Source organism: Rhinoderma darwinii, chromosome 1 (assembly GCF_050947455.1).
Source record: "Rhinoderma darwinii isolate aRhiDar2 chromosome 1, aRhiDar2.hap1, whole genome shotgun sequence".
Classification (NCBI taxonomy): domain Eukaryota; kingdom Metazoa; phylum Chordata; class Amphibia; order Anura; family Rhinodermatidae; genus Rhinoderma; species Rhinoderma darwinii.
This window is the reverse complement of record NC_134687.1, coordinates 48,083,086-48,101,829: the sequence shown is the minus strand read 5'-3', so window position 1 is coordinate 48,101,829 and position 18,744 is coordinate 48,083,086. Positions and strand designations below refer to the sequence as shown.

Sequence of the window (18,744 nt, the reverse complement as noted above, 5' to 3'; positions counted from 1 at the left end):
GTTCTAACTGTCATTGTGACGTGACAGTCACACTGACAGGAAGCCTCGGTGAACCGGCCGGAGGCTGCTCCTCCGAGGCTTCCATACATGGCAGCCCGGAGGCCATTCTTTGGCCTCTGGTTGCCGTGATAAGGATCGCCAGCCCCCTCAAATGCATGTGGGGGGCTGCCGATCTTCTCTAAACCTCTTCAATGTTGCGATCGCAATCGACCACCGCATCGAAGGGGTTAATTGACGATTTCAGCGACAACAGGCCACTGATCGGCAACGGGGAGAGTAGGGCAGACATCCTGCACAGTTAACCGTTGCTGCGGTGTAGCGCCGCGCGGCGGTTAACTGTTAAAGCGCGGATGTAACTGCACGCCCAGGTGCGCAAAGTTACTGCTCACCTGGGAGTTCATGTACGCCAAGGTGCGAGAAGGGGTTAATGAATTGAACTTTATGGCTGCACGATTTTACAGGTAAACAGCTGCTTTACCCACAACACCGTGCAGCCATTAACAAGCAATTTGAAAAGTGCTGAACATCACACTGGCACATTTGTCAGCCGCATCACAGCTGTGTGAATGCAGCGTCGTGGGACTTTCACTTTAATCAAACCTCGGCTTAAAAATTATGCATGAAAATAACATTAAGGCCATGTTTAGACGTGGCAGAATTTTTCCGCTGAAAATGTTGCTGCAGATTCTTTGCGAATTTGCAGCAACATTGTAATATTTGACAGGTAATTCAGACATTGCAGATATCACAGCGGACTTGCTGCAGATTTCAGCCTTTGCAATGCAAATGCTGAGATCCGCAGTGAAATTCTGCTGCTTCTCCGCAATGTAATGAGCATGCTGCGGAGGGAAAATTCTGCACCGCAGCCTTATTTCCGCACAGTTATTTTCTGCAACATCTGAACTAAGTTACCTAAAAATGTATAGAAACAAATGTAAAAAACGGCTGCTGCAGAATTCCACTGCGGACTGTGCGCAGCGGAATTCCACAGCAATTCCGCCACGTCTGAATGTGCCCTAAGGGCATGTTCACACGTGGCGGAATTGCTGTTGAATTCCGCTGCGGACAGTCCGCACTGGAAATCCGCAGCAGACAGTCTGTCCATTGGTTTCCACACCTTTTTAGTTATCTTCGTGCAGACGTTGCGGACAACTCCGCTGCAGACCATAGGCTGCGGTGCGGAATTTGGTGTCCGCAGCATACACTGGCTGTTGCGGACTTGATGCGTACTTGTGGCGTAATTTCTCAGTTGACTTCAATGGAGTTGAAAGATTATGCAATGAAATCCGCAGATGTTATGTGTGTTGCGTTGCGGATTGCTTTCGCGAACAGGATATTTCATCATTCTGACTGGATCTATGTGTTTCGAGGTCTATAGCTAGACTGAGATGGAATGTTTTAAAAGAGAGCAGGAAGTACTCTTCATCTGAATCCAGAACGACTAATCCGCAGCATTTTACTGTACATTTTAGGCAAAGGCGCAACAGAATCTGCAACACAGATTATGTGCGGCATTGATGCGGACAGTGTCTGCAGAATTCTGCCACGTCTGAACATGCCCTAAGGGTTCCTTCATGCAGGATTATTTTTGTACAAATTTTTTTTCGCAAAATGGAGGTCTATGTGGGCCAAACACCATAAAAAAAAGTCGCTCCTAGGGAAACAAAAACACATTCTGTGTGAATGGAAATGGATATTTTTTTTACTTACAGCAAACTTGCCACCCAGTAGCGTAACTACCGCCGTAGCACGGACCTATGTTACTGAATGGGGCCGTTCTGACTGTCAGTGAATTTCATGCAGCGTATGTCCGCTGCGTGAAACGCATGACATGTCCTATATTTGACCGTGTTTCGTGCTGCACGCACCCATTGAAGTCAATGGATACTTGAAAACCCCGCACGGCACACGGATGGACTTCCGTGTGCCGCGCGTGATGCGCGCTACAGTAGTCAAAACTATGAATGAAAACAGAAAAGCACCACGTGCTTTTCTGTTTACAAACATAAAAACAGAGTGTCATAATGATGGCGGCTGCGCAAAAATCACGCAGCCACGCATCATATGCCGATGACACACAAACCTTTTGCGGACTGTTTGCACTCGCAAAACGCTGCGTTTTTTGCGCACGCAAAACGCACACGCTCGTGTGAATCCGGCCTTAGATCAGGCGAAAACAGCTCCTGAATTTCAGATGTTTTGACAAGTGCACGTGTTTTTAACGGCGTCTTTTACGGACGTAATTGGAGCTGGTTTTCATTGGAATCAATGAAAAACGGCTCCAATTACATCCCTACTTTTGACAGCGGTGCGTAAAAAAAAAAGCCAGTCTGCACAGAACACCGTAAGACCCATTGAATTCAATGGGCAGATGTTTGCAGACGGTTTGGAGCCGTTTTTTTGGGCGTGATTCGAGGCGTAAAACACCTGAATTACGTCCGTGAATATGGCGTGTGAACATACCCTAAAAAACAAAAATACCAATGTAAAAGACACTCAAAAGGACCCATTTACAAGCACATACACTGAACGTACAAACCAACATGGTGTGAACCTTAGGATGTATTGCGTTTTTGCTGCGTTTCTAGGCATGCATCCAAAAAACAGAGAAAAATGCATGCGTTTTTACAGTGATTTGTCACGATTTTGTAAATCGCGGTAAAATCGAATGCATTTTTCAGATGCATTGCAAAAGCTCTTAAAAAAAAACCTAGCAAAAACGCACAGTGTGAATACACCCTTAAAGAAGTTGGCCCATGGAAAACATTGATTACCTATCCACAGATGACAAATGTTTTTCGTTGATCAACCCCTTCAAGGCTAGGTTAAATTGTGGTGTACTAAGCTATGGTATTTAATACTATGTAGGTGTCCAGACATGAACCTGCTTCCTAACATATCCTCTTCCATTTAAAAGGTATTCCCTTTAAGATACTTTGACTACAGCATGATGCGGTACACCATCAATGCCGAAAAATAAGAGAAAAAAGCATTCAGCTCCGGGTAAAAATTCATGCTCTATTTAAATAGGACTTGATGGTTTTCATCTGTAGTTCAGCACCTACTAAATAGAGAAAAAGGGTCACACTTAACACAAATAATGAATGGCTTGAATAGATGTGTCTGCCTGGGCCAAGGTGAGGCTGCGATACACTAGTGTTCCCAAAAAAATCTTATATGTATGGTAGCTGTTTCTAAATAAAAAACAACAAATACATCTTTAGTCTGGATTCACACTTGCTGATTTGATCATTCGAATAAAAAAACACCAAAAACTACATCATGTGTGAAAAAGGCCTTAAAGAATATTTCCACCTAAAATCTATAGCATCCATTAAAACTATACAATTCGCTACTTCCATATTAGCACTCATGAGGCTTATACCTGATTCTCTGTCCACCTATGTCAACTAAGGCTAGATTCACACTAGCGTGGGGAAACTCAGACGTGAAAAAGTGACGTTTCTCATGTCCGAGGTGCCCCCGTCTGGGTCCCACTTTCACGAATCCCCATAGACTTGAGCCTATGGAGGGATCCGTGAAAACGGAAGATAATAGGACAGGTTCTATTTTTCAATGGACCCTTCACACGGTCCATTGAAAAATTGTAATCACTTCAGGGGTAAGATGTTGCACATTTTAATTTCCTCAGTGTTGTAGGGAGGAGGAGGGAGCAGCTGCAGAGAGAGACAGAGACACAGACACACAGATGCTGGTCCTGCTATCTCACACTAGTGCTGGATTCTGGAAAACTGACAATTTGATATGGATAAAAAAAACACTGAACAATATTATGGACAATTAAAGCTAAGCACTCAAGCTGAGATAATCCCAGCTTGAGTGCTTAGCCTTAATCGCTCATAATATTGTTTCGTTTTTTTGGGCCTATTTGGTTTTTTTCATTGGACATGGATCACTATTACGATATTTTCTCTATATTTTATACCAGGAAAATTGTGCTATCATCTTTTTGTGCTTTTTTAAAAAATAAATAAATATGGAGCCTGCAGAAAAGGAAAAGCTGCTCTAAAATGCCATATAAAATGGCAAAAAATATTTCTATTTATCATGTACACATGACAGAGTATACTAAAAAGTCACCCAAAAAAGTCACTTGAAAGACAATTCAAGTCATGTCATAAAGTGTAGCGATTTATCGTGCAGCCTCCTTTTTCCAGACGCAGCATGGTTGACCATTGACCACAAAAAATGCTGAACGGAGTTGACAGGAGACACGGCGGCGCAGTGTTTTTCTCATTCTAGCAATTTTGTTGGGTCACATCAGTCAGACCCCCACCGATCGCACTGTGATAGCATATAGAAGTAAGAGAAACCCCTTACTGCATTCAGGGGATTCAGATTCACCCTTTCACAGAGTGTTTTCAGCTTATGTGCAACTTGAAGAGGTCGTCTTATCCGTTTTACATAGGAGATGCTGTGGAGATCAGCTAGTTGTCATGGGTTCTGCTCCTGGCACCATCAGCAAACAGCTGATTTTGACGTTGAAGCCACCGCAAGCCAGACATGTCCCCTACATGGACAGCTTAGGTCTGCCAGAGCAGGAGCACATCTTACTGCTCTGCCCTCCATTCTGACTCTTCTATTGTGCGCCAATATGCATATGGACAGAGATTTCCCTTATGAGAGATCCCCCTGTACACGATGTGTATTACTTGCAGGATTGCCGCAGCGTAATACAGTACCAGCAAAGTAAATAAGATTTGAAGTTATCTCATCTACACGTTTCAGAATTTTCTTGCCAGTAAATTGACCTGCGGTGCGGATTTTAACGTCCACAGCATGCCAATGTATCTTGTGTTTCTGTCTCAGAATTGTGTCGGACAATTTTATAGAAGACGCAGCAAAATCCACAGCTGTTTCTGCATCAAAATATAAAAAACGCAAAATTATGTGCGGATTTCACCTACGAAATTACCAGCATTTATCTGCGGTTTTATGCAGATTTTCCACGTTAACTTCTGCAACGTGTGCATGTAGCCTTGTGGGTTAGAACTAGGAAGGATTTAAACTAAAAACAATTTTATTGCAGACCATATGACCCATAAGTGCATGGTAAACATTTATTTCAGCTTTTTCTAAGGCTCTGTACACACATGGGTCGGAGGCTCCGTGAGGATTCAGTTGCATGCTGCGCTATTTTGTCAGGCAAACAAAATGGACACCATGACGGAAACACCATGATGAACTAGGTCAATGGGTGAACAGGGATGAATGAATTGGACGAATGACCAATGAACTAAGTCAATGGGTTTCGGCAGGCGCCGTGGGTTTCCGTCATGCGACAGATCCGGCGACTTTGTTTTTCCGTTGTTTTACTCCTGTGACGGAGCAGTACAATGGAAAACCGGCATAGAGATGTGAACAAAGATTTTGAAATCTGGTTGGAAACCAACAAGACTGCTTGTACAGCTCCCGCAGGTGATTTAATGGTGCAGTCATGCTATCTGTGGAAAATTCAATGTACAGTATGCCTATAGGAAATATTCTGCAACTCAGGAAGATTTCTCTAGTTCTTGCATTACGGAATATTTTTCCCATAGGCATACGTTGTAAAGTTTCTACATCATTGGGCAAATTTCTTAAAAAGCTCAGTTAGGGTTAAGTCACACGTGGCGTTCTTGATTTGTATTTCCGAAGCGTACACATACGCACATTCCCCACTACTATATCACTGTATGTTAATAACTGGCACTCAGTGCTCTGGAAAAACTAGGTAACAACCACTATAGGAACTGTAAATGCGATTGTTATCGGCAAAAAAAAATGTAACTAAGAAAAAACTGAATATCAAGAACCTAAAATGGCGTACGTGGAAATTCGCTCTAATGAAACGTTAAAATGCGACCACTCTACAGTACGTACAATTAAACTGATATAAAAAAGTAATCGTAACAGAATTAGACCTTTATTTTTGTTAGGATTTAGAAGCCCAACTGAGACAGAAAGAAGAGGAGCTAGTCGAGTCCAGAAGCATTCAGAGAAATGCAGCGGAGGAGCTTTCAGTGGCAAAACAGAGACTATCGCAGCAAGAAAGTGACATCCAGAAGATGACAGGTAGTAAGTGTTAACCCTTTGTGCTGCAGTCTGTATATTGTGCTGTCCGCAATGTGGTAAAACAATAATACATTGCTTTGTTCTGACAGAACAGATGAAGAGCATCTCAAGCGCACATAAAGCAGCTCTCGCTGAACTCGCTGAATTAAAAAGTCAAATAGATCAACAGCAGCAGAAACCGGCACGTAAAACAACTGCAAGCAAGAGAGACAGCGGGGACGTTGTGAATTCAAAACAGGTATTGTAATAACCGCATAGAGTCGAAACAATTGAAAATCCAAGAACTTTTTGTTATATCATCAAGAACATGATGATATGTCTGTATTTATCAGAGATGGTAGAATATACGCTCCAGATTTGAGATCTGCAAAAATGAAACTCTGGCATCTTGTAGAATTAGGGCACGTTCACACGTGGCAGAATTGCTGTTGAATTCCGGTGCGGACAGTCCGCAGTGGAATTCTGCAGCAGCCGTTTTTTAGATTTCTTTCTATATATTTTTAGGAAACTTAGTTCAGACGTTGCAATGCAAAAACTGAAATCTGTGGCAAGTCCGCTGTTTTTTCTGCAACGTCTGAATTACCTGTCAAATATGCAAATGTTGGTGCAGATTCATTGCGTAATTGCCCCAAATCTGCACCAACATTTGCAGTGGAAAAATTCCGCTTTACAGGTGATAATGTGCACTAACTGTATTCTAGCAAATGTATAAACACTGAAGCTATACGTTTAGGGTATGTTCACACAAACCTGCCTGCACGTTCTTTTCCGCGGCCATTGAGCGCTGCGGCAAAATATGCAGTGAATACTGCTTTCTCTGCCTCCCATTGACATTGTCAATGGGAGGTCAGAGACGGAAACGCGGGAATAAAGAGCTTGAAGGTTTTTTTTCCTGCGAGCGTATTTTTCCACTCGTGGGAAAAAAACACTACTGCTTCCCATTAAAATCAATGGGAGGAGATTTTGAATGGTTTTTGGCGCTGTTTCCGATGCAGTTTTCTGCGTCAAAAACAGCTCCAAAAAACTCTGTGTGAACTAGCCCTAATACACTGCTATTGTTACGATACTGGCGAACACTGCTGGAATCCTATGGTCAGAAGTAGCGAGCGGAGCACAGTGCAGAACCCGGTGAGACGTCCCCAGGAACAGTGCTTGGCGGGTGGAACACGAGTAGTAGTAGTAGCAGCAAGGAAGTAGGAACAGTCTGGCAAAGACAGTTCTCAGGAGCAGGAGACTGGAACAAGACACAATACTCAAGCACTGTTTGGTATTCCATGTGGTCTGAAGTAGGCCCAAACAGGAAACAAGATGGTTCACACGATGCAACATTTGCCATCTTGGTTAAGGGCAAGTTTAAGGGCAAAACAGCAGCCTCCAGTGGTAAGGAGTAAAGGTGCAGCACAATTCCTCAAAGTGTAAAACAGCGGCCACTAGTGGTAATTTTGCAGTACAACAACAGAATCCTGACATTACTCCCTCCTTTCGACAGCGGCCTCAGGACGATGTTTGACTTGGTTTATCTGGATATCTTTGGTGAAATTCCCTAACCAGTCGAGGAGCATTGAGATTGCCTACGGGTTCCCATGAATTATCCTCAGGGCCATATCCTTGCCATTTTATTAGATATTGCAACCGATTTCTGAATACCCTGGAGTCCAGGATGTTTTCAACAGTATAATGTTCTTGTCCATCAACTTCGATAAGATCAGGGGGAGGCAGGTGGCGTCCTGGAAATGGATTTGAAACAACAGGTTTCAGTAGGGATACATGGAACACTGGATGTATTCTCATTGGTCTGGGAAGTTTGAGACGAAAAGCCACTGAGTTTACTTGTCCAATAATCTTGAAAGGACCAATAAATTTTTGGCCCAATTTTGCTGAAGGTAAGTGAAGTTTCAGATTCTTGGTGGAAAGCCATACTTCATCTCCCACTTTGAAGGTTGGAGAAGGTCTACGAGATTTATCTGCTGTTTCTTTATATTTCTCCTGGGCAATTGATAATGTAATTTTTAGCATTTCCAGATTCTGTTGAAGTGATTGTATTCTGTCAGTCACTGCAGGAATAAAAGTTTCTCTGGGAAGATTGGGAAGAATACTGGGATGGTAACCCAAATTTGCAAAAAACGGTGTTTGTTTAGTGGAGGCATTCTGAGAATTATTGTAGGAGAACTCCGCCATTGGAAGCAAATCGACCCAGTCATCCTGTAAATGGCAGATGTAGCATCGGAGATACTGTTCTAACGTTTGATTTGTGCGCTCAGTCTGACCATTAGACTGGGGATGAAAAGCAGAAGACAAACTGACATTTATGTCGAGTGCTGTGCAAAAACTCCGCCAGAATCTTGATGTGAATTGTACTCCGCGATCCGAAACCACTTCATCTGGTATTCCATGAAGACGAAACACATTCTGAATTATAAGATCAGCAGTCTCTTTAGCAGAAGGTAGTCCAGGGCAAGGAATAAAATGGGCTGCTTTAGTGAGCCGATCAACCACTACTAAGATGGAATTCTTCCCTTTGGAGACTGGTAAGTCGACAATAAAGTCCATAGAGATAGATCCCCAAGGGCGAGATGGAATTGGCAGAGGCTGCAATAATCCCATGGGTGAGGTACGAGGAGTTTTGTACATGGCACAGGTGTTGCAAGAAGAAACATATTTCTTCACATCTTTTTGATAATTGGGCCACCAAAAGAAGCGGGAAAGAAATTCTTGTGTTTTCTGAATCCCCTTGTGACCTGCTAGTTTAGAGTCATGCATTAATTTTAGCACGTTTAATCTTACAGTTTCTGGAACGTAAATGCAGTGCTTGTTAGTCCATACTTGATTTTTGAAAGTTAGGGACACTTCCTCTGGTGGGTGCAAAAGAATTGGGTCGGTCTCATAGGCTTCCTTTATCTCATCAAGCAAGTCCTTGCTATGGATCACCCCCAGGAAATTGGACTCGGAAAGAATAGTTGTTGGTGGTACTGTCGAGGAGGAGTCATTGGAGAACAACCTAGATAAGGCATCGGCCTTACCATTTCGGGAACCAGGCCTGTAAGAGATCAAAGTTGAAACGATTTAGAAACAGACTCCACCGGGCTTGGCGGGGAGACAAACATTTGGCAGATCTAACAAATTCAAGGTTACGATGATCAGTTAGAACCACAATTTGTTGAGCTGTGCCTTCTAAATGATGTCTCCATTCTTTGAAAGCAGCAATGATGGCTAGGAGTTCCTTGTTCCCCACGTCATAATTCTTTTCAGCAGCAGTCAAACTTCGAGAAAAGTAAGCACAAGGGTGCAGCAACTCTTTCTCTCCAGTTCTCTGTGATAGAATAGCCCCTATTGCACAGTCTGAAGCATCCACTTCAACAATAAACGCTTTTTCAGGGTTAGGATGAACCAGTATAGGGGCTGTTGTGAATTTTGTTTTCAAATTGAAAAAAGCATCTTGTGTCTGAGGAGACCACACAAAAGGTATCCTTTTCTTTGTTAATTGGGTAATTGGTGTAATAATGCCCGAAAAATTCTTGATAAAACGTCTGTAGAAATTAGCAAATCCTACAAATCGTTGGACCTCTTTCACATTTTTTGGAGTTGGCCAGTCTCTAATTGCTTGAATCTTGCTAGAATCCATGTGTAACCCTAGGGGAGAAATGATATAACCCAAGAACTGTATTTCTGTTTGATGGAATTCACATTTCTCCAACTTGATATAGAGTTGATATGCTTTCAGACGTTCCAACACCATTCTCACATGATTCTGATGTTCTTCTGTAGAATTAGAAAAGATTAATATGTCATCCAGATAGATGACTACGAACTGATCTAACAAGTCCTTGAAGATATCGTTAATAAAATGCTGAAAGGTTGCAGGAGCATTGCAAAGTCCAAAAGACATGACTAGGTATTCATAATGTCCATAACGTGATCTAAACGCTGTTTTCCATTCATCACCTGGTCTAATGCGAACCAAATTATATGCACCTCGAAGATCCAATTTGGTGAATATTTTAGCTTGACGAACTCTATCCAGCAACTCCGGAATCAATGGCAGAGGGTAACGGTTTTTAATTGTGACTTTGTTTAATTCTCTATAGTCCACGCAAGGTCTCAAAGAGCCGTCTTTCTTTTTAACAAAAAATATAGGTGCACCTGCTGGCGATGAAGATGGACGAATAAAACCTTTAGCTAAATTTTCATCTATGTATTCTTTAAGAGCCTTCAGTTCCGGCTCTGCTAATGGGTAGATGCATCCAAAAGGTATAGCTGCTCCAGGCAACAGTTCAATCGGACAATCGTAAGGTCGATGTGGAGGGAGTTTATTAGCATTCTCTTTGTCACATATATCGGTAAATTCGTCATATAGAGGAGGTAATTTAGGAGATACTTCAAGCTCCCCTTCAATCTTTTCGTGAGATTGTTCTGGTAAAGACTCTGAGGAGGGGACCTCTGATGGAAAAGACACTTCTTTGGTTTCCCAGTCAATTGTAGGGTTCTGAGCCTGCAGCCATGGTAGTCCAAAAATAATTGGAAAATGTGGGGATGAAATTAATAGGAAAGATAGAACCTCATGGTGATTAGGTCTCATAATTATCTCCAATGGTTCAGTCTCTTGATCAACTGGACCTGAGTTCAGAGGGGATCCATCTACAGTTTCCATAAGAATGGGTGACAGTCTCTCTTGAAATTTTACACCATGTTTATTAGCAAAAGAAATGTCCATAAAATTCCCATTTGCTCCAGAGTCCACCATGGCAGAGGCGGATATCCATTGAGAATCAATTCTAAACTTGATGGGAATAAAGCAATGAGTGTCTTTGTGTTCTTTTTTAATATTGGGTGCTGTGCAGGAGACTGAATGAATGAGTGCATGCACTGGTGGCACTTGTTCAGAAGAAACAGATTCTACATCAGAGAGGTCATGATCTGCTACTACCGCCACCATCTTGCGTTGACGACATGGACAATTGATAAGGAAGTGATCAGTTTTACCACAATAGAAGCATTGATTTTCTCTAAACCTTCGTTCTCTTCTGTCGGCACTTTCACGCTTTTGTATACTGTCAATTTGCATAGGTTCAGCTTGGTGTTCTTGGTAATTCTTTGTTTCAGAGTCTCTAGGAGTGGGAGCTGAAGCAGACGAGTAATAGTTATTATTACGGGACCAGGTAGAACCCCATTTTTCTTGTCGACGCTCTGACAGCCGAGTGTCTATTCGAATACAATGGTGTACAAAATCATCAAACTCTGTGGGAGCTTCAGCCCGTGCTAACTCGTCCTTAAGTGCACTAGATAGTCCTTTTTTAAAGAATGTTAATTTTGCAGCATTATTCCACTCAGTATCCATCACCCACTGTCTGAAATCTGTGGCATATTCGGCAACAGAGCGTCTGCCCTGACGTAGAGCCATCAACGCTGCTTCTGCTGTAGTACACCGCTTAGGATCATCAAATACTTGGCTCATGGCTGCTAGGAAGGCGTCCAAGTCATCAAGCCGAGCATCGTTGGTTTCAATAAGAGGGCTTGCCCAGGCTACAGCCTTATGTGTCAGAAGCATAATAATACACAGCACCTTTGAATTATCAGTAGGGAAGTGAGCAGGATGTGCACCAAAATATAACTTGCATTGGTTTATAAATCCACGGTATTTGTCACGATCCCCACCAAACCTGAATGGTGGAAGCGGCAGGGTAGATGAAGAGGCTGGGGTCACAACTCGATTCTGAAGTTCCCGGATCAGCTCTGCTTGCTGAGCCACCATGCCTTGTAAACCCTGTGTAGCTTGTCCATAAACTTGAACATCATGGGTTGTTTGATTTTCAAACGCCAAATATTTAGTCTTTAAAGTTTGCATGTCAGCAAAGATGTTAGTAAGCAAACAGTTCATATTGTTCACACGAACCTCCAAACTTGCTTCTCTGGCGGATTCCATGGAAATGGCTTGAGTATCCTGTTACGATACTGGCGAACACTGCTGGAATCCTATGGTCAGAAGTAGCGAGCGGAGCACAGTGCAGAGCCCGGTGAGACGTCCCCAGGAACAGTGCTTGGCGGGTGGAACACGAGTAGTAGTAGTAGCAGCAAGGAAGTAGGAACAGTCTGGCAAAGACAGTTCTCAGGAGCAGGAGACTGGAACAAGACACAATACTCAAGCACTGTTTGGTATTCCATGTGGTCTGAAGTAGGCCCAAACAGGAAACAAGGTGGTTCACACGATGCAACATTTGCCATCTTGGTTAAGGGCAAGTTTAAGGGCAAAAAAACAGCAGCCTCCAGTGGTAAGGAGTAAAGGTGCAGCACAATTCCTCAAAGTGTAAAACAGCGGCCACTAGTGGTAATTTTGCAGTACAACAACAGAATCCTGACAGCTATATGGATGGATGTAGATGGACAAATTTACCAATCTGCAGCAACAGTCCTTTCCGATCCACTTTACTGATCCATTAGGCTGGGTTCACACTGAGTTTTTTGACGAGTTTTTTGATGCGGAAACCGCACCAAAAAACTCGTCAAAAACGGCCTGAAAACGCCTCCCGTTGATTTCAATGGGAGGCGGGGGCGGTTTTCTCCCTGGAGCGGTAAAATCGGCTCGCGGGAGAAAGAAGCGACATGCCCTATCTTTGGCCGTTTACATTGATTTCAATGGGAGGCAGAGAAAGCATATTTCGTGGCGTTTTATGCCCGCGGCGCTCAACGGCCGTGGGCGAAAAACGCTGCGAAAATCGGCGTGCAGAGAGAGGAAAATATGCCTTAAACTTCCAAACGGAATTTTGAGGCAGAAATTCCGCCTGCAAAAAACTCAGTGTGAACATAGCCTTATACTGCATTACAAATTTGGAGCTTATTATCAGATAAATATTTAAAATTCATTTTAAAGGAACACCTTCTCTTAAAAGGGTTTTCCGATAATCGATTTTTATCACCTATCCACAGGATTAGTGATAAATATCTGATCGGTGGGGGTCTGACTGCTGGAACCCCCACCGCTCATGAGAATCGGCTTACTTTGAGGTTTCTGGGAACTAAGGAATGAAGCCATAGTGCGCATTTTCGGCCACCGCTCCATTAATTTCTATGTGGCTGCCTGTGGATAGGTGATAAATAATGATTATAGGAAAGCTCTTTTAACACCGTATAATTCTTAGGTACAATCTGTGCTAATCTCTTAATATAGCGGTTAGAGGTCCATTTTTCTGAAATAGAGCTCCAAATCCCTGGATAAACAGAGTTAAACAATCAAATCCTGCAGCCACCACTAGAGGGAGTGTAGGAACTTGTTGCATACTTTTTTATTATTGCGTTTAATGCAGAAATAGTATGCAGTAAGCTCCTAAGCTCCCTCTAGTGGTGACTGCAGGCAGCTAGAATTTTATCATTTAACTGAAAATGATTTGGAGATCTGTATCAGAAAATCTGAGATTGTATTAAGAAATTAATCAGCAGAGAATATTGGACCTATTTAGAGTAAAAAAACTAAATTATGTTCAAGGTGGACATTCACGTCATTCCTCCAGTTATACTCTTATTGAAGAAATTAGCTGCAATATGTGTATTAAAAATATTCTCCATATAATTAGAAAAGATTTCTGCGCACGTCTGCTTTAAATGGACACAAAGGTTCTGTTCTAGTGGTGGCTTCATTTTTCAAATTCCTTGCAGCCACTTACACCATTAGGAGGTGGAATTCACAGTCAATTGAATCCACATAAAATAGCATAAAAAATTGCAAGTGACCTTGTGACAATTGCAAAACTATATCACCCTTTTTTCATATGGAAAATCTGCAAATCCGTTGAACAAAAATAGCATATTTTTAAGGTGTGAACATACTCTAAGGGAGAAATTCCTGGGATTGTTTTATCAATTTGAGTTTTTTCTTTACATAGGCCCACATTTGCTAAAACTGGCATATTTTCTGGTCTTATTCTTAATAAATTTGTTTAAAACTATGTTTCCTTAGGGACCACGCACACTCTTCTCGCCAGCTTTTAAGTTTTGACGAGTGACGATAAAAGTTACAATTTTCTTTATATAAAATAGGCGCACGTCATGAATTCCGACTTTTATTCAGCAGTTGACTCCAAAAACTGGCAATAACTGCATAGTAAATATGGGCTTAAGGGTATGTTCACACGCAGTGACCAAAAACGTCTGAAAATACGGAGCTGTTTTCAGGTTAAAACAGCTCCTGATTTTTAGACGTTTTTGTAGCAACTCGCATTTTTCGTGCTGTATTTTACAGACGTTATTGGACCTGTTTTTCAATGGAGTCAATTTAAAACGGCTCCAAAAACGTCCCAAGAAGTGACATGCACTTCTTTTTCGCGGGCGTCTTTTTACGCGCCGTATCTTGACAGCGACGCGTAAAATTACACCTCGTGGGGACAGAACACCGTAAAACCCATTGCAAGCAATGGGCAGATTTTTGTAGGCGTATTAGGGGTGTTTTTTCAGGCGTAATTCGAGGCGTAAAACGCCCGAATTACGTCTGAAAACACTGCGTGTGAACATAACCTAATAGTGCTCATTTAATTTTCAAGCTACAGTACAGTTAGTCGTCCTATCAGAATGAATAACAGCTCCATTTAAACTTTCTATGTGTCTTTCTCGTCATACATTAGTACTTGAGAGAACACTCTGTTCCAAAACAACACAAAGAGGACATCAGTAAAACAAAACGGCAGAAAGAGACAGAGACAAAGCATCTAAAAGAGCAGCTAGTGAAGAGTCGAGAAGACTTGGCAAAGAATCATGCAGCTGAGATTAAATCCATCCAGACATCCATGGCGGAAGAGAAGAGGCGGCTGCAGAAAGTACTATAGTATCTTCATCCTTGTTCTGCTGTCACAGAGATAAAAATAAAAGTTTTCTTGTTTTAGTTACAGTTTAAATTATACAGAGGCATTACCTCAGGCTTCTGGGCTCAGTGCAAAATCTGTAACAGGGCCCCCAAACCATCATGGGTTATTAATAATACTGGTCTCCTCACATGGGGCAAAGACTATTTGGGCCCCCTCAAACTTCAGGGCCCAGGTGCGACCGCATCCTCTGCACTTAAAATACTTACGCCCCTGTCTTGTTTCATGTACACCGCTGTACCCTTAAAGCAAAACATTACTTCTGGAGTTAAAACGAATATACATAGATTAAATGTTTATTGCTCATTTTATAGTCACTTCCCTTTATTGTATTGTGCAAGGCGTATAAGACCAAGTTGCCTAGACACTACTTGACATCCTGTCTGGGTGACCACCATCTCAGTACAATTAGCTATATGTACTGAAGTAGTCACAGAACTTTCTACCTGCTGTACAATAGATTGCTGCTGCATGATACACAGGCTTATGTAAGGTCGTTCCCACTAGACATGCCAACAATGGTGGAAAAAGGCAAATATAAACACTACAGTAATTTTCCCATTTCTGCTATTTTTACTTTAAATGTAATTTCTCCTTATACCATTGTGACTTGTCTTTTTGGTGTGTGTATATATATATGCAACTAAGTGCCAACTTCTTATTTTTCGATCATTACAGGATCACGAAATGCACATAGAAGAGTTGAAAAGGAATAACGAATCTGAGATTAAAAAATTGGTAGAAGAAAGAGATGCACTTTATGTTAAACTTCAGGATTCCATATGTAAGGTGAGTCAGTGGCTGTGTCAGAATGACAACCAATATGTCTTCCATTGTGGGAGCTCAGATAACAGTTACACAGTTAACACCTTGGCACATAATTACTTACATGCACAGCATGAAAAGGCAACCATTTGTGCATTCCGCCGTGCATGTACGTGATTGTGATCGTGCGGGCACAGAAGCTGGTCTCACACGATCACCGCGGGAGCCCGGCTGTGAATGACAGCTGAGCACGCAATGCAACGGCTAGGATTAGAGAAACCTCCAATCACGGCCATTTAACCCTTAAATGCCCTGGTCAATAGTGACCACGGCATTGAAGTGGTTTGACAGAGGGAGGGGGCTCCCTCTATCACACATCGGAGGCCCACGAACAAGATTGTCGGTCGCCGACATGTTGTCATGGCAGCCGGGAGCCTAACAAAGGCCCCCAGGACTGCCCTGGCTATATGCATTTTAGGTTGTGCCAGAGGCATGGCCGGAAGCCTCTTCCACATGACCAAGTGCCACTCAGGCCTTTTTCACGGCAACCGAGTGTCATCCGATCGTTTTCACTGACCCACGCACTTCAGTGGATGAATCGGGTCCGTAAAAACGGACTCAACTTTCTGACCCGTGGAAAGATAGAACATGTCCTATCTTTCCACGGACAACAGGCAGGGCTCGGGCGGCACACACAGTCGTGTGCAAGAGGGCTAATAGATTGCCTGTCTATGGCTTTGGTTTAAATGCTTTGGTTTACTAATTATACCAAAGCATTATATCTGCGATCAGAAGATCGTATTGTAAAATCCCCTAGTGGGACTAAAGAAATGTTTTCCCATAAAAAGTGGTTTTATTTACTGGAAGTGTAAAAAAACAACAAAAAACACACATATCTGGTGTCACCGCAATCATAACGACCACAGCAATAAAGTTAACACATTAATTAAACCACCGGTTGAACGCCGTACCAAAAACACAAAAAAAAAATCTAAATTGTTTTTTGTCCCCAATCTGCCTCCCAAAAAATTAAATAAACGTTAATAAATAATTCCCATGTACTCAAAAACAGCACCTGTGACAACTACGTCTCGTCCCGCAAAAAACAAACCTACACATGGCTACATTGACGGAAAAATACAAAAGTTACGGCCCTTGGAATGTGGCGATGCAAAAACAAATCATTTTTGTTTAACTGGTTGCCGACACAGGACGAGTATGCTCGTACTGAGCGGCGAGCACTTCGCGCTTTAGGACGAGCATACTCGTCCTGTGTGACAGCCGTCTGTGTGCGTGATCGAGAGCGGGGCAACGGCTGTAATACACAGCCACGGCCCCGCTCTGACAGCGGAGAGGAGAGAAACATCTTCTCTCCGCCGTTAACGCCGTCAAAGAAGGGGGACTGCACATTGATCGCGTCACAGAAAATAACTGTGACGCGATCAAAGCCCATAACTTGTATGGCCAGACAGCCCAGGGTCCATTGAAGGACCCCAGGGCTGTCTGAACATATTTCCTGTTGTTAGGGCATACTGAGGTCTTCCCTAACAACTGCCTGTGTACGATCAGTAACAGGCTAATGTACTGGCATATAGATCTATGCTAGTACATTACAGTTACAAAATAAAAATAAAAATGATAAATCCCTTTATGGGATTTAAAAAAAAGTTAAATGAATGTAAAAAAAATTAATGACAAATAAATAAATAAAAAGTTAAAAAAATACACAGAAACACACATTTTTTATAATAAATAAACTTTTTAAAATATAAGTCCCAAAACATGAAATAATACAGACATATTTGCTATCGCCATGACCGTAACAACCTGTACAACAAATGTATAAAATTATTTATGATGATCGGTGTATGGTGTAAAAAAAAAATATAAAAAATGCTGCGCAACTGCTTTTTTTCTGCATTTTCGCAAAAATAAAAATTTATAAAAATTAAACAATAATGTATTTGTACCAAACAAAATGGTACCTACATAAAGTACAACTCGTCCCGCAAAAAAGAAAGTCTCATACAACTACGTCGTACAAAAAATAAAAGAGTTATGAGCGTCGAGATGCAAAGAGGGAAATGTAAAAAAATTGCTCTGTCCTCAAGGCCAAAATTGCCAGTGTCCTTAAGGGGTTAAAAGTGTTTTCATTGTGCAAAAGTAGTAAAACATAAAAAAATATATATATCTGGTATCACTGTAATAGTACTGACATAGAATAAATCGAACATGTTATTTACACTGCATAGTAGTAAATTTTAAATGCAAAAAACAATGCTGGAATAGCAGTTTTTTTTTCAATTCACTCCCAATTTTTTTTTTATAAACGTTAATCAATATAATATATGCACCCACAAATGGTGCAATTGAAAAATAAAACTTGTCCCACAAAAAACAAGCCCTAATATAGCTATTTCGACATAAAAATAAATAAGTTGTCACACTTAGAAAGCGGGCAGGAAAAAACGAAAATAAATGCTTGGTCATTAAGGCCAAAATAGCTTAATCCTTAAGGGGTTAAACCTCATGCACACAGCAAAATTGTGTGCACAGAACCTGTACGGCGACACACATAGTCCCTACAGATCCATATAACTGATTGATAGGTACTCCATATATATGGTGAGAATACTTCCATAATATTGCATCCGATGGAGAATTTTTTTTATTTATTTTTTTATATTTTATTACTGATCCATACAACAAGGACGGATCAGTCCTTAGAGCTAAGCATTTAGGTCACATGTATCACATAACAACAAAGCGCAGATACTCTGCTGGCTGTTTATATGGGCACCCAGTAGAAGTTTGGAAGCAGCAATGGATTGGGAAAGTAAAAAATCTAAATGAAATCCTAAAACTGTAAAGTAAAGTATTTGAACATTTTTCTCAACTGTCTATGTAGATTTTTATAGACACCACAGAACACGCTGGCGACAGAACAGGGGCAAAAAATTAATAATTCAGAGGCGTAACTTAAAGCTCTTGGATACTGCAAAATCTGTATGTAGCAGAAGGACATTTAGTCCCCCACTGACACCAGGGCCTGGGTGCG

General features: G+C 41.7%; 1 protein-coding gene across 3 annotated transcripts in view; it reads left to right on the top strand.

Moving 5' to 3' along the window:
• FAM184B (family with sequence similarity 184 member B) overlaps positions 1-18,744 on the top strand; it is a 109,144-nt gene that overhangs the window by 57,202 nt on the left and 33,198 nt on the right. For 2 of the 3 annotated variants that reach the window (XM_075858464.1, XM_075858447.1), the window contains exons 3-6: positions 5,940-6,078; positions 6,165-6,313; positions 14,685-14,876; positions 15,600-15,710. In XM_075858464.1, coding sequence (XP_075714579.1) covers positions 5,940-6,078; positions 6,165-6,313; positions 14,685-14,876; positions 15,600-15,710 — 591 coding nt within the window. The remainder of the gene's footprint in view (positions 1-5,939; positions 6,079-6,164; positions 6,314-14,684; positions 14,877-15,599; positions 15,711-18,744) is intronic. The other variant, XM_075858455.1, reaches the window with a different exon arrangement.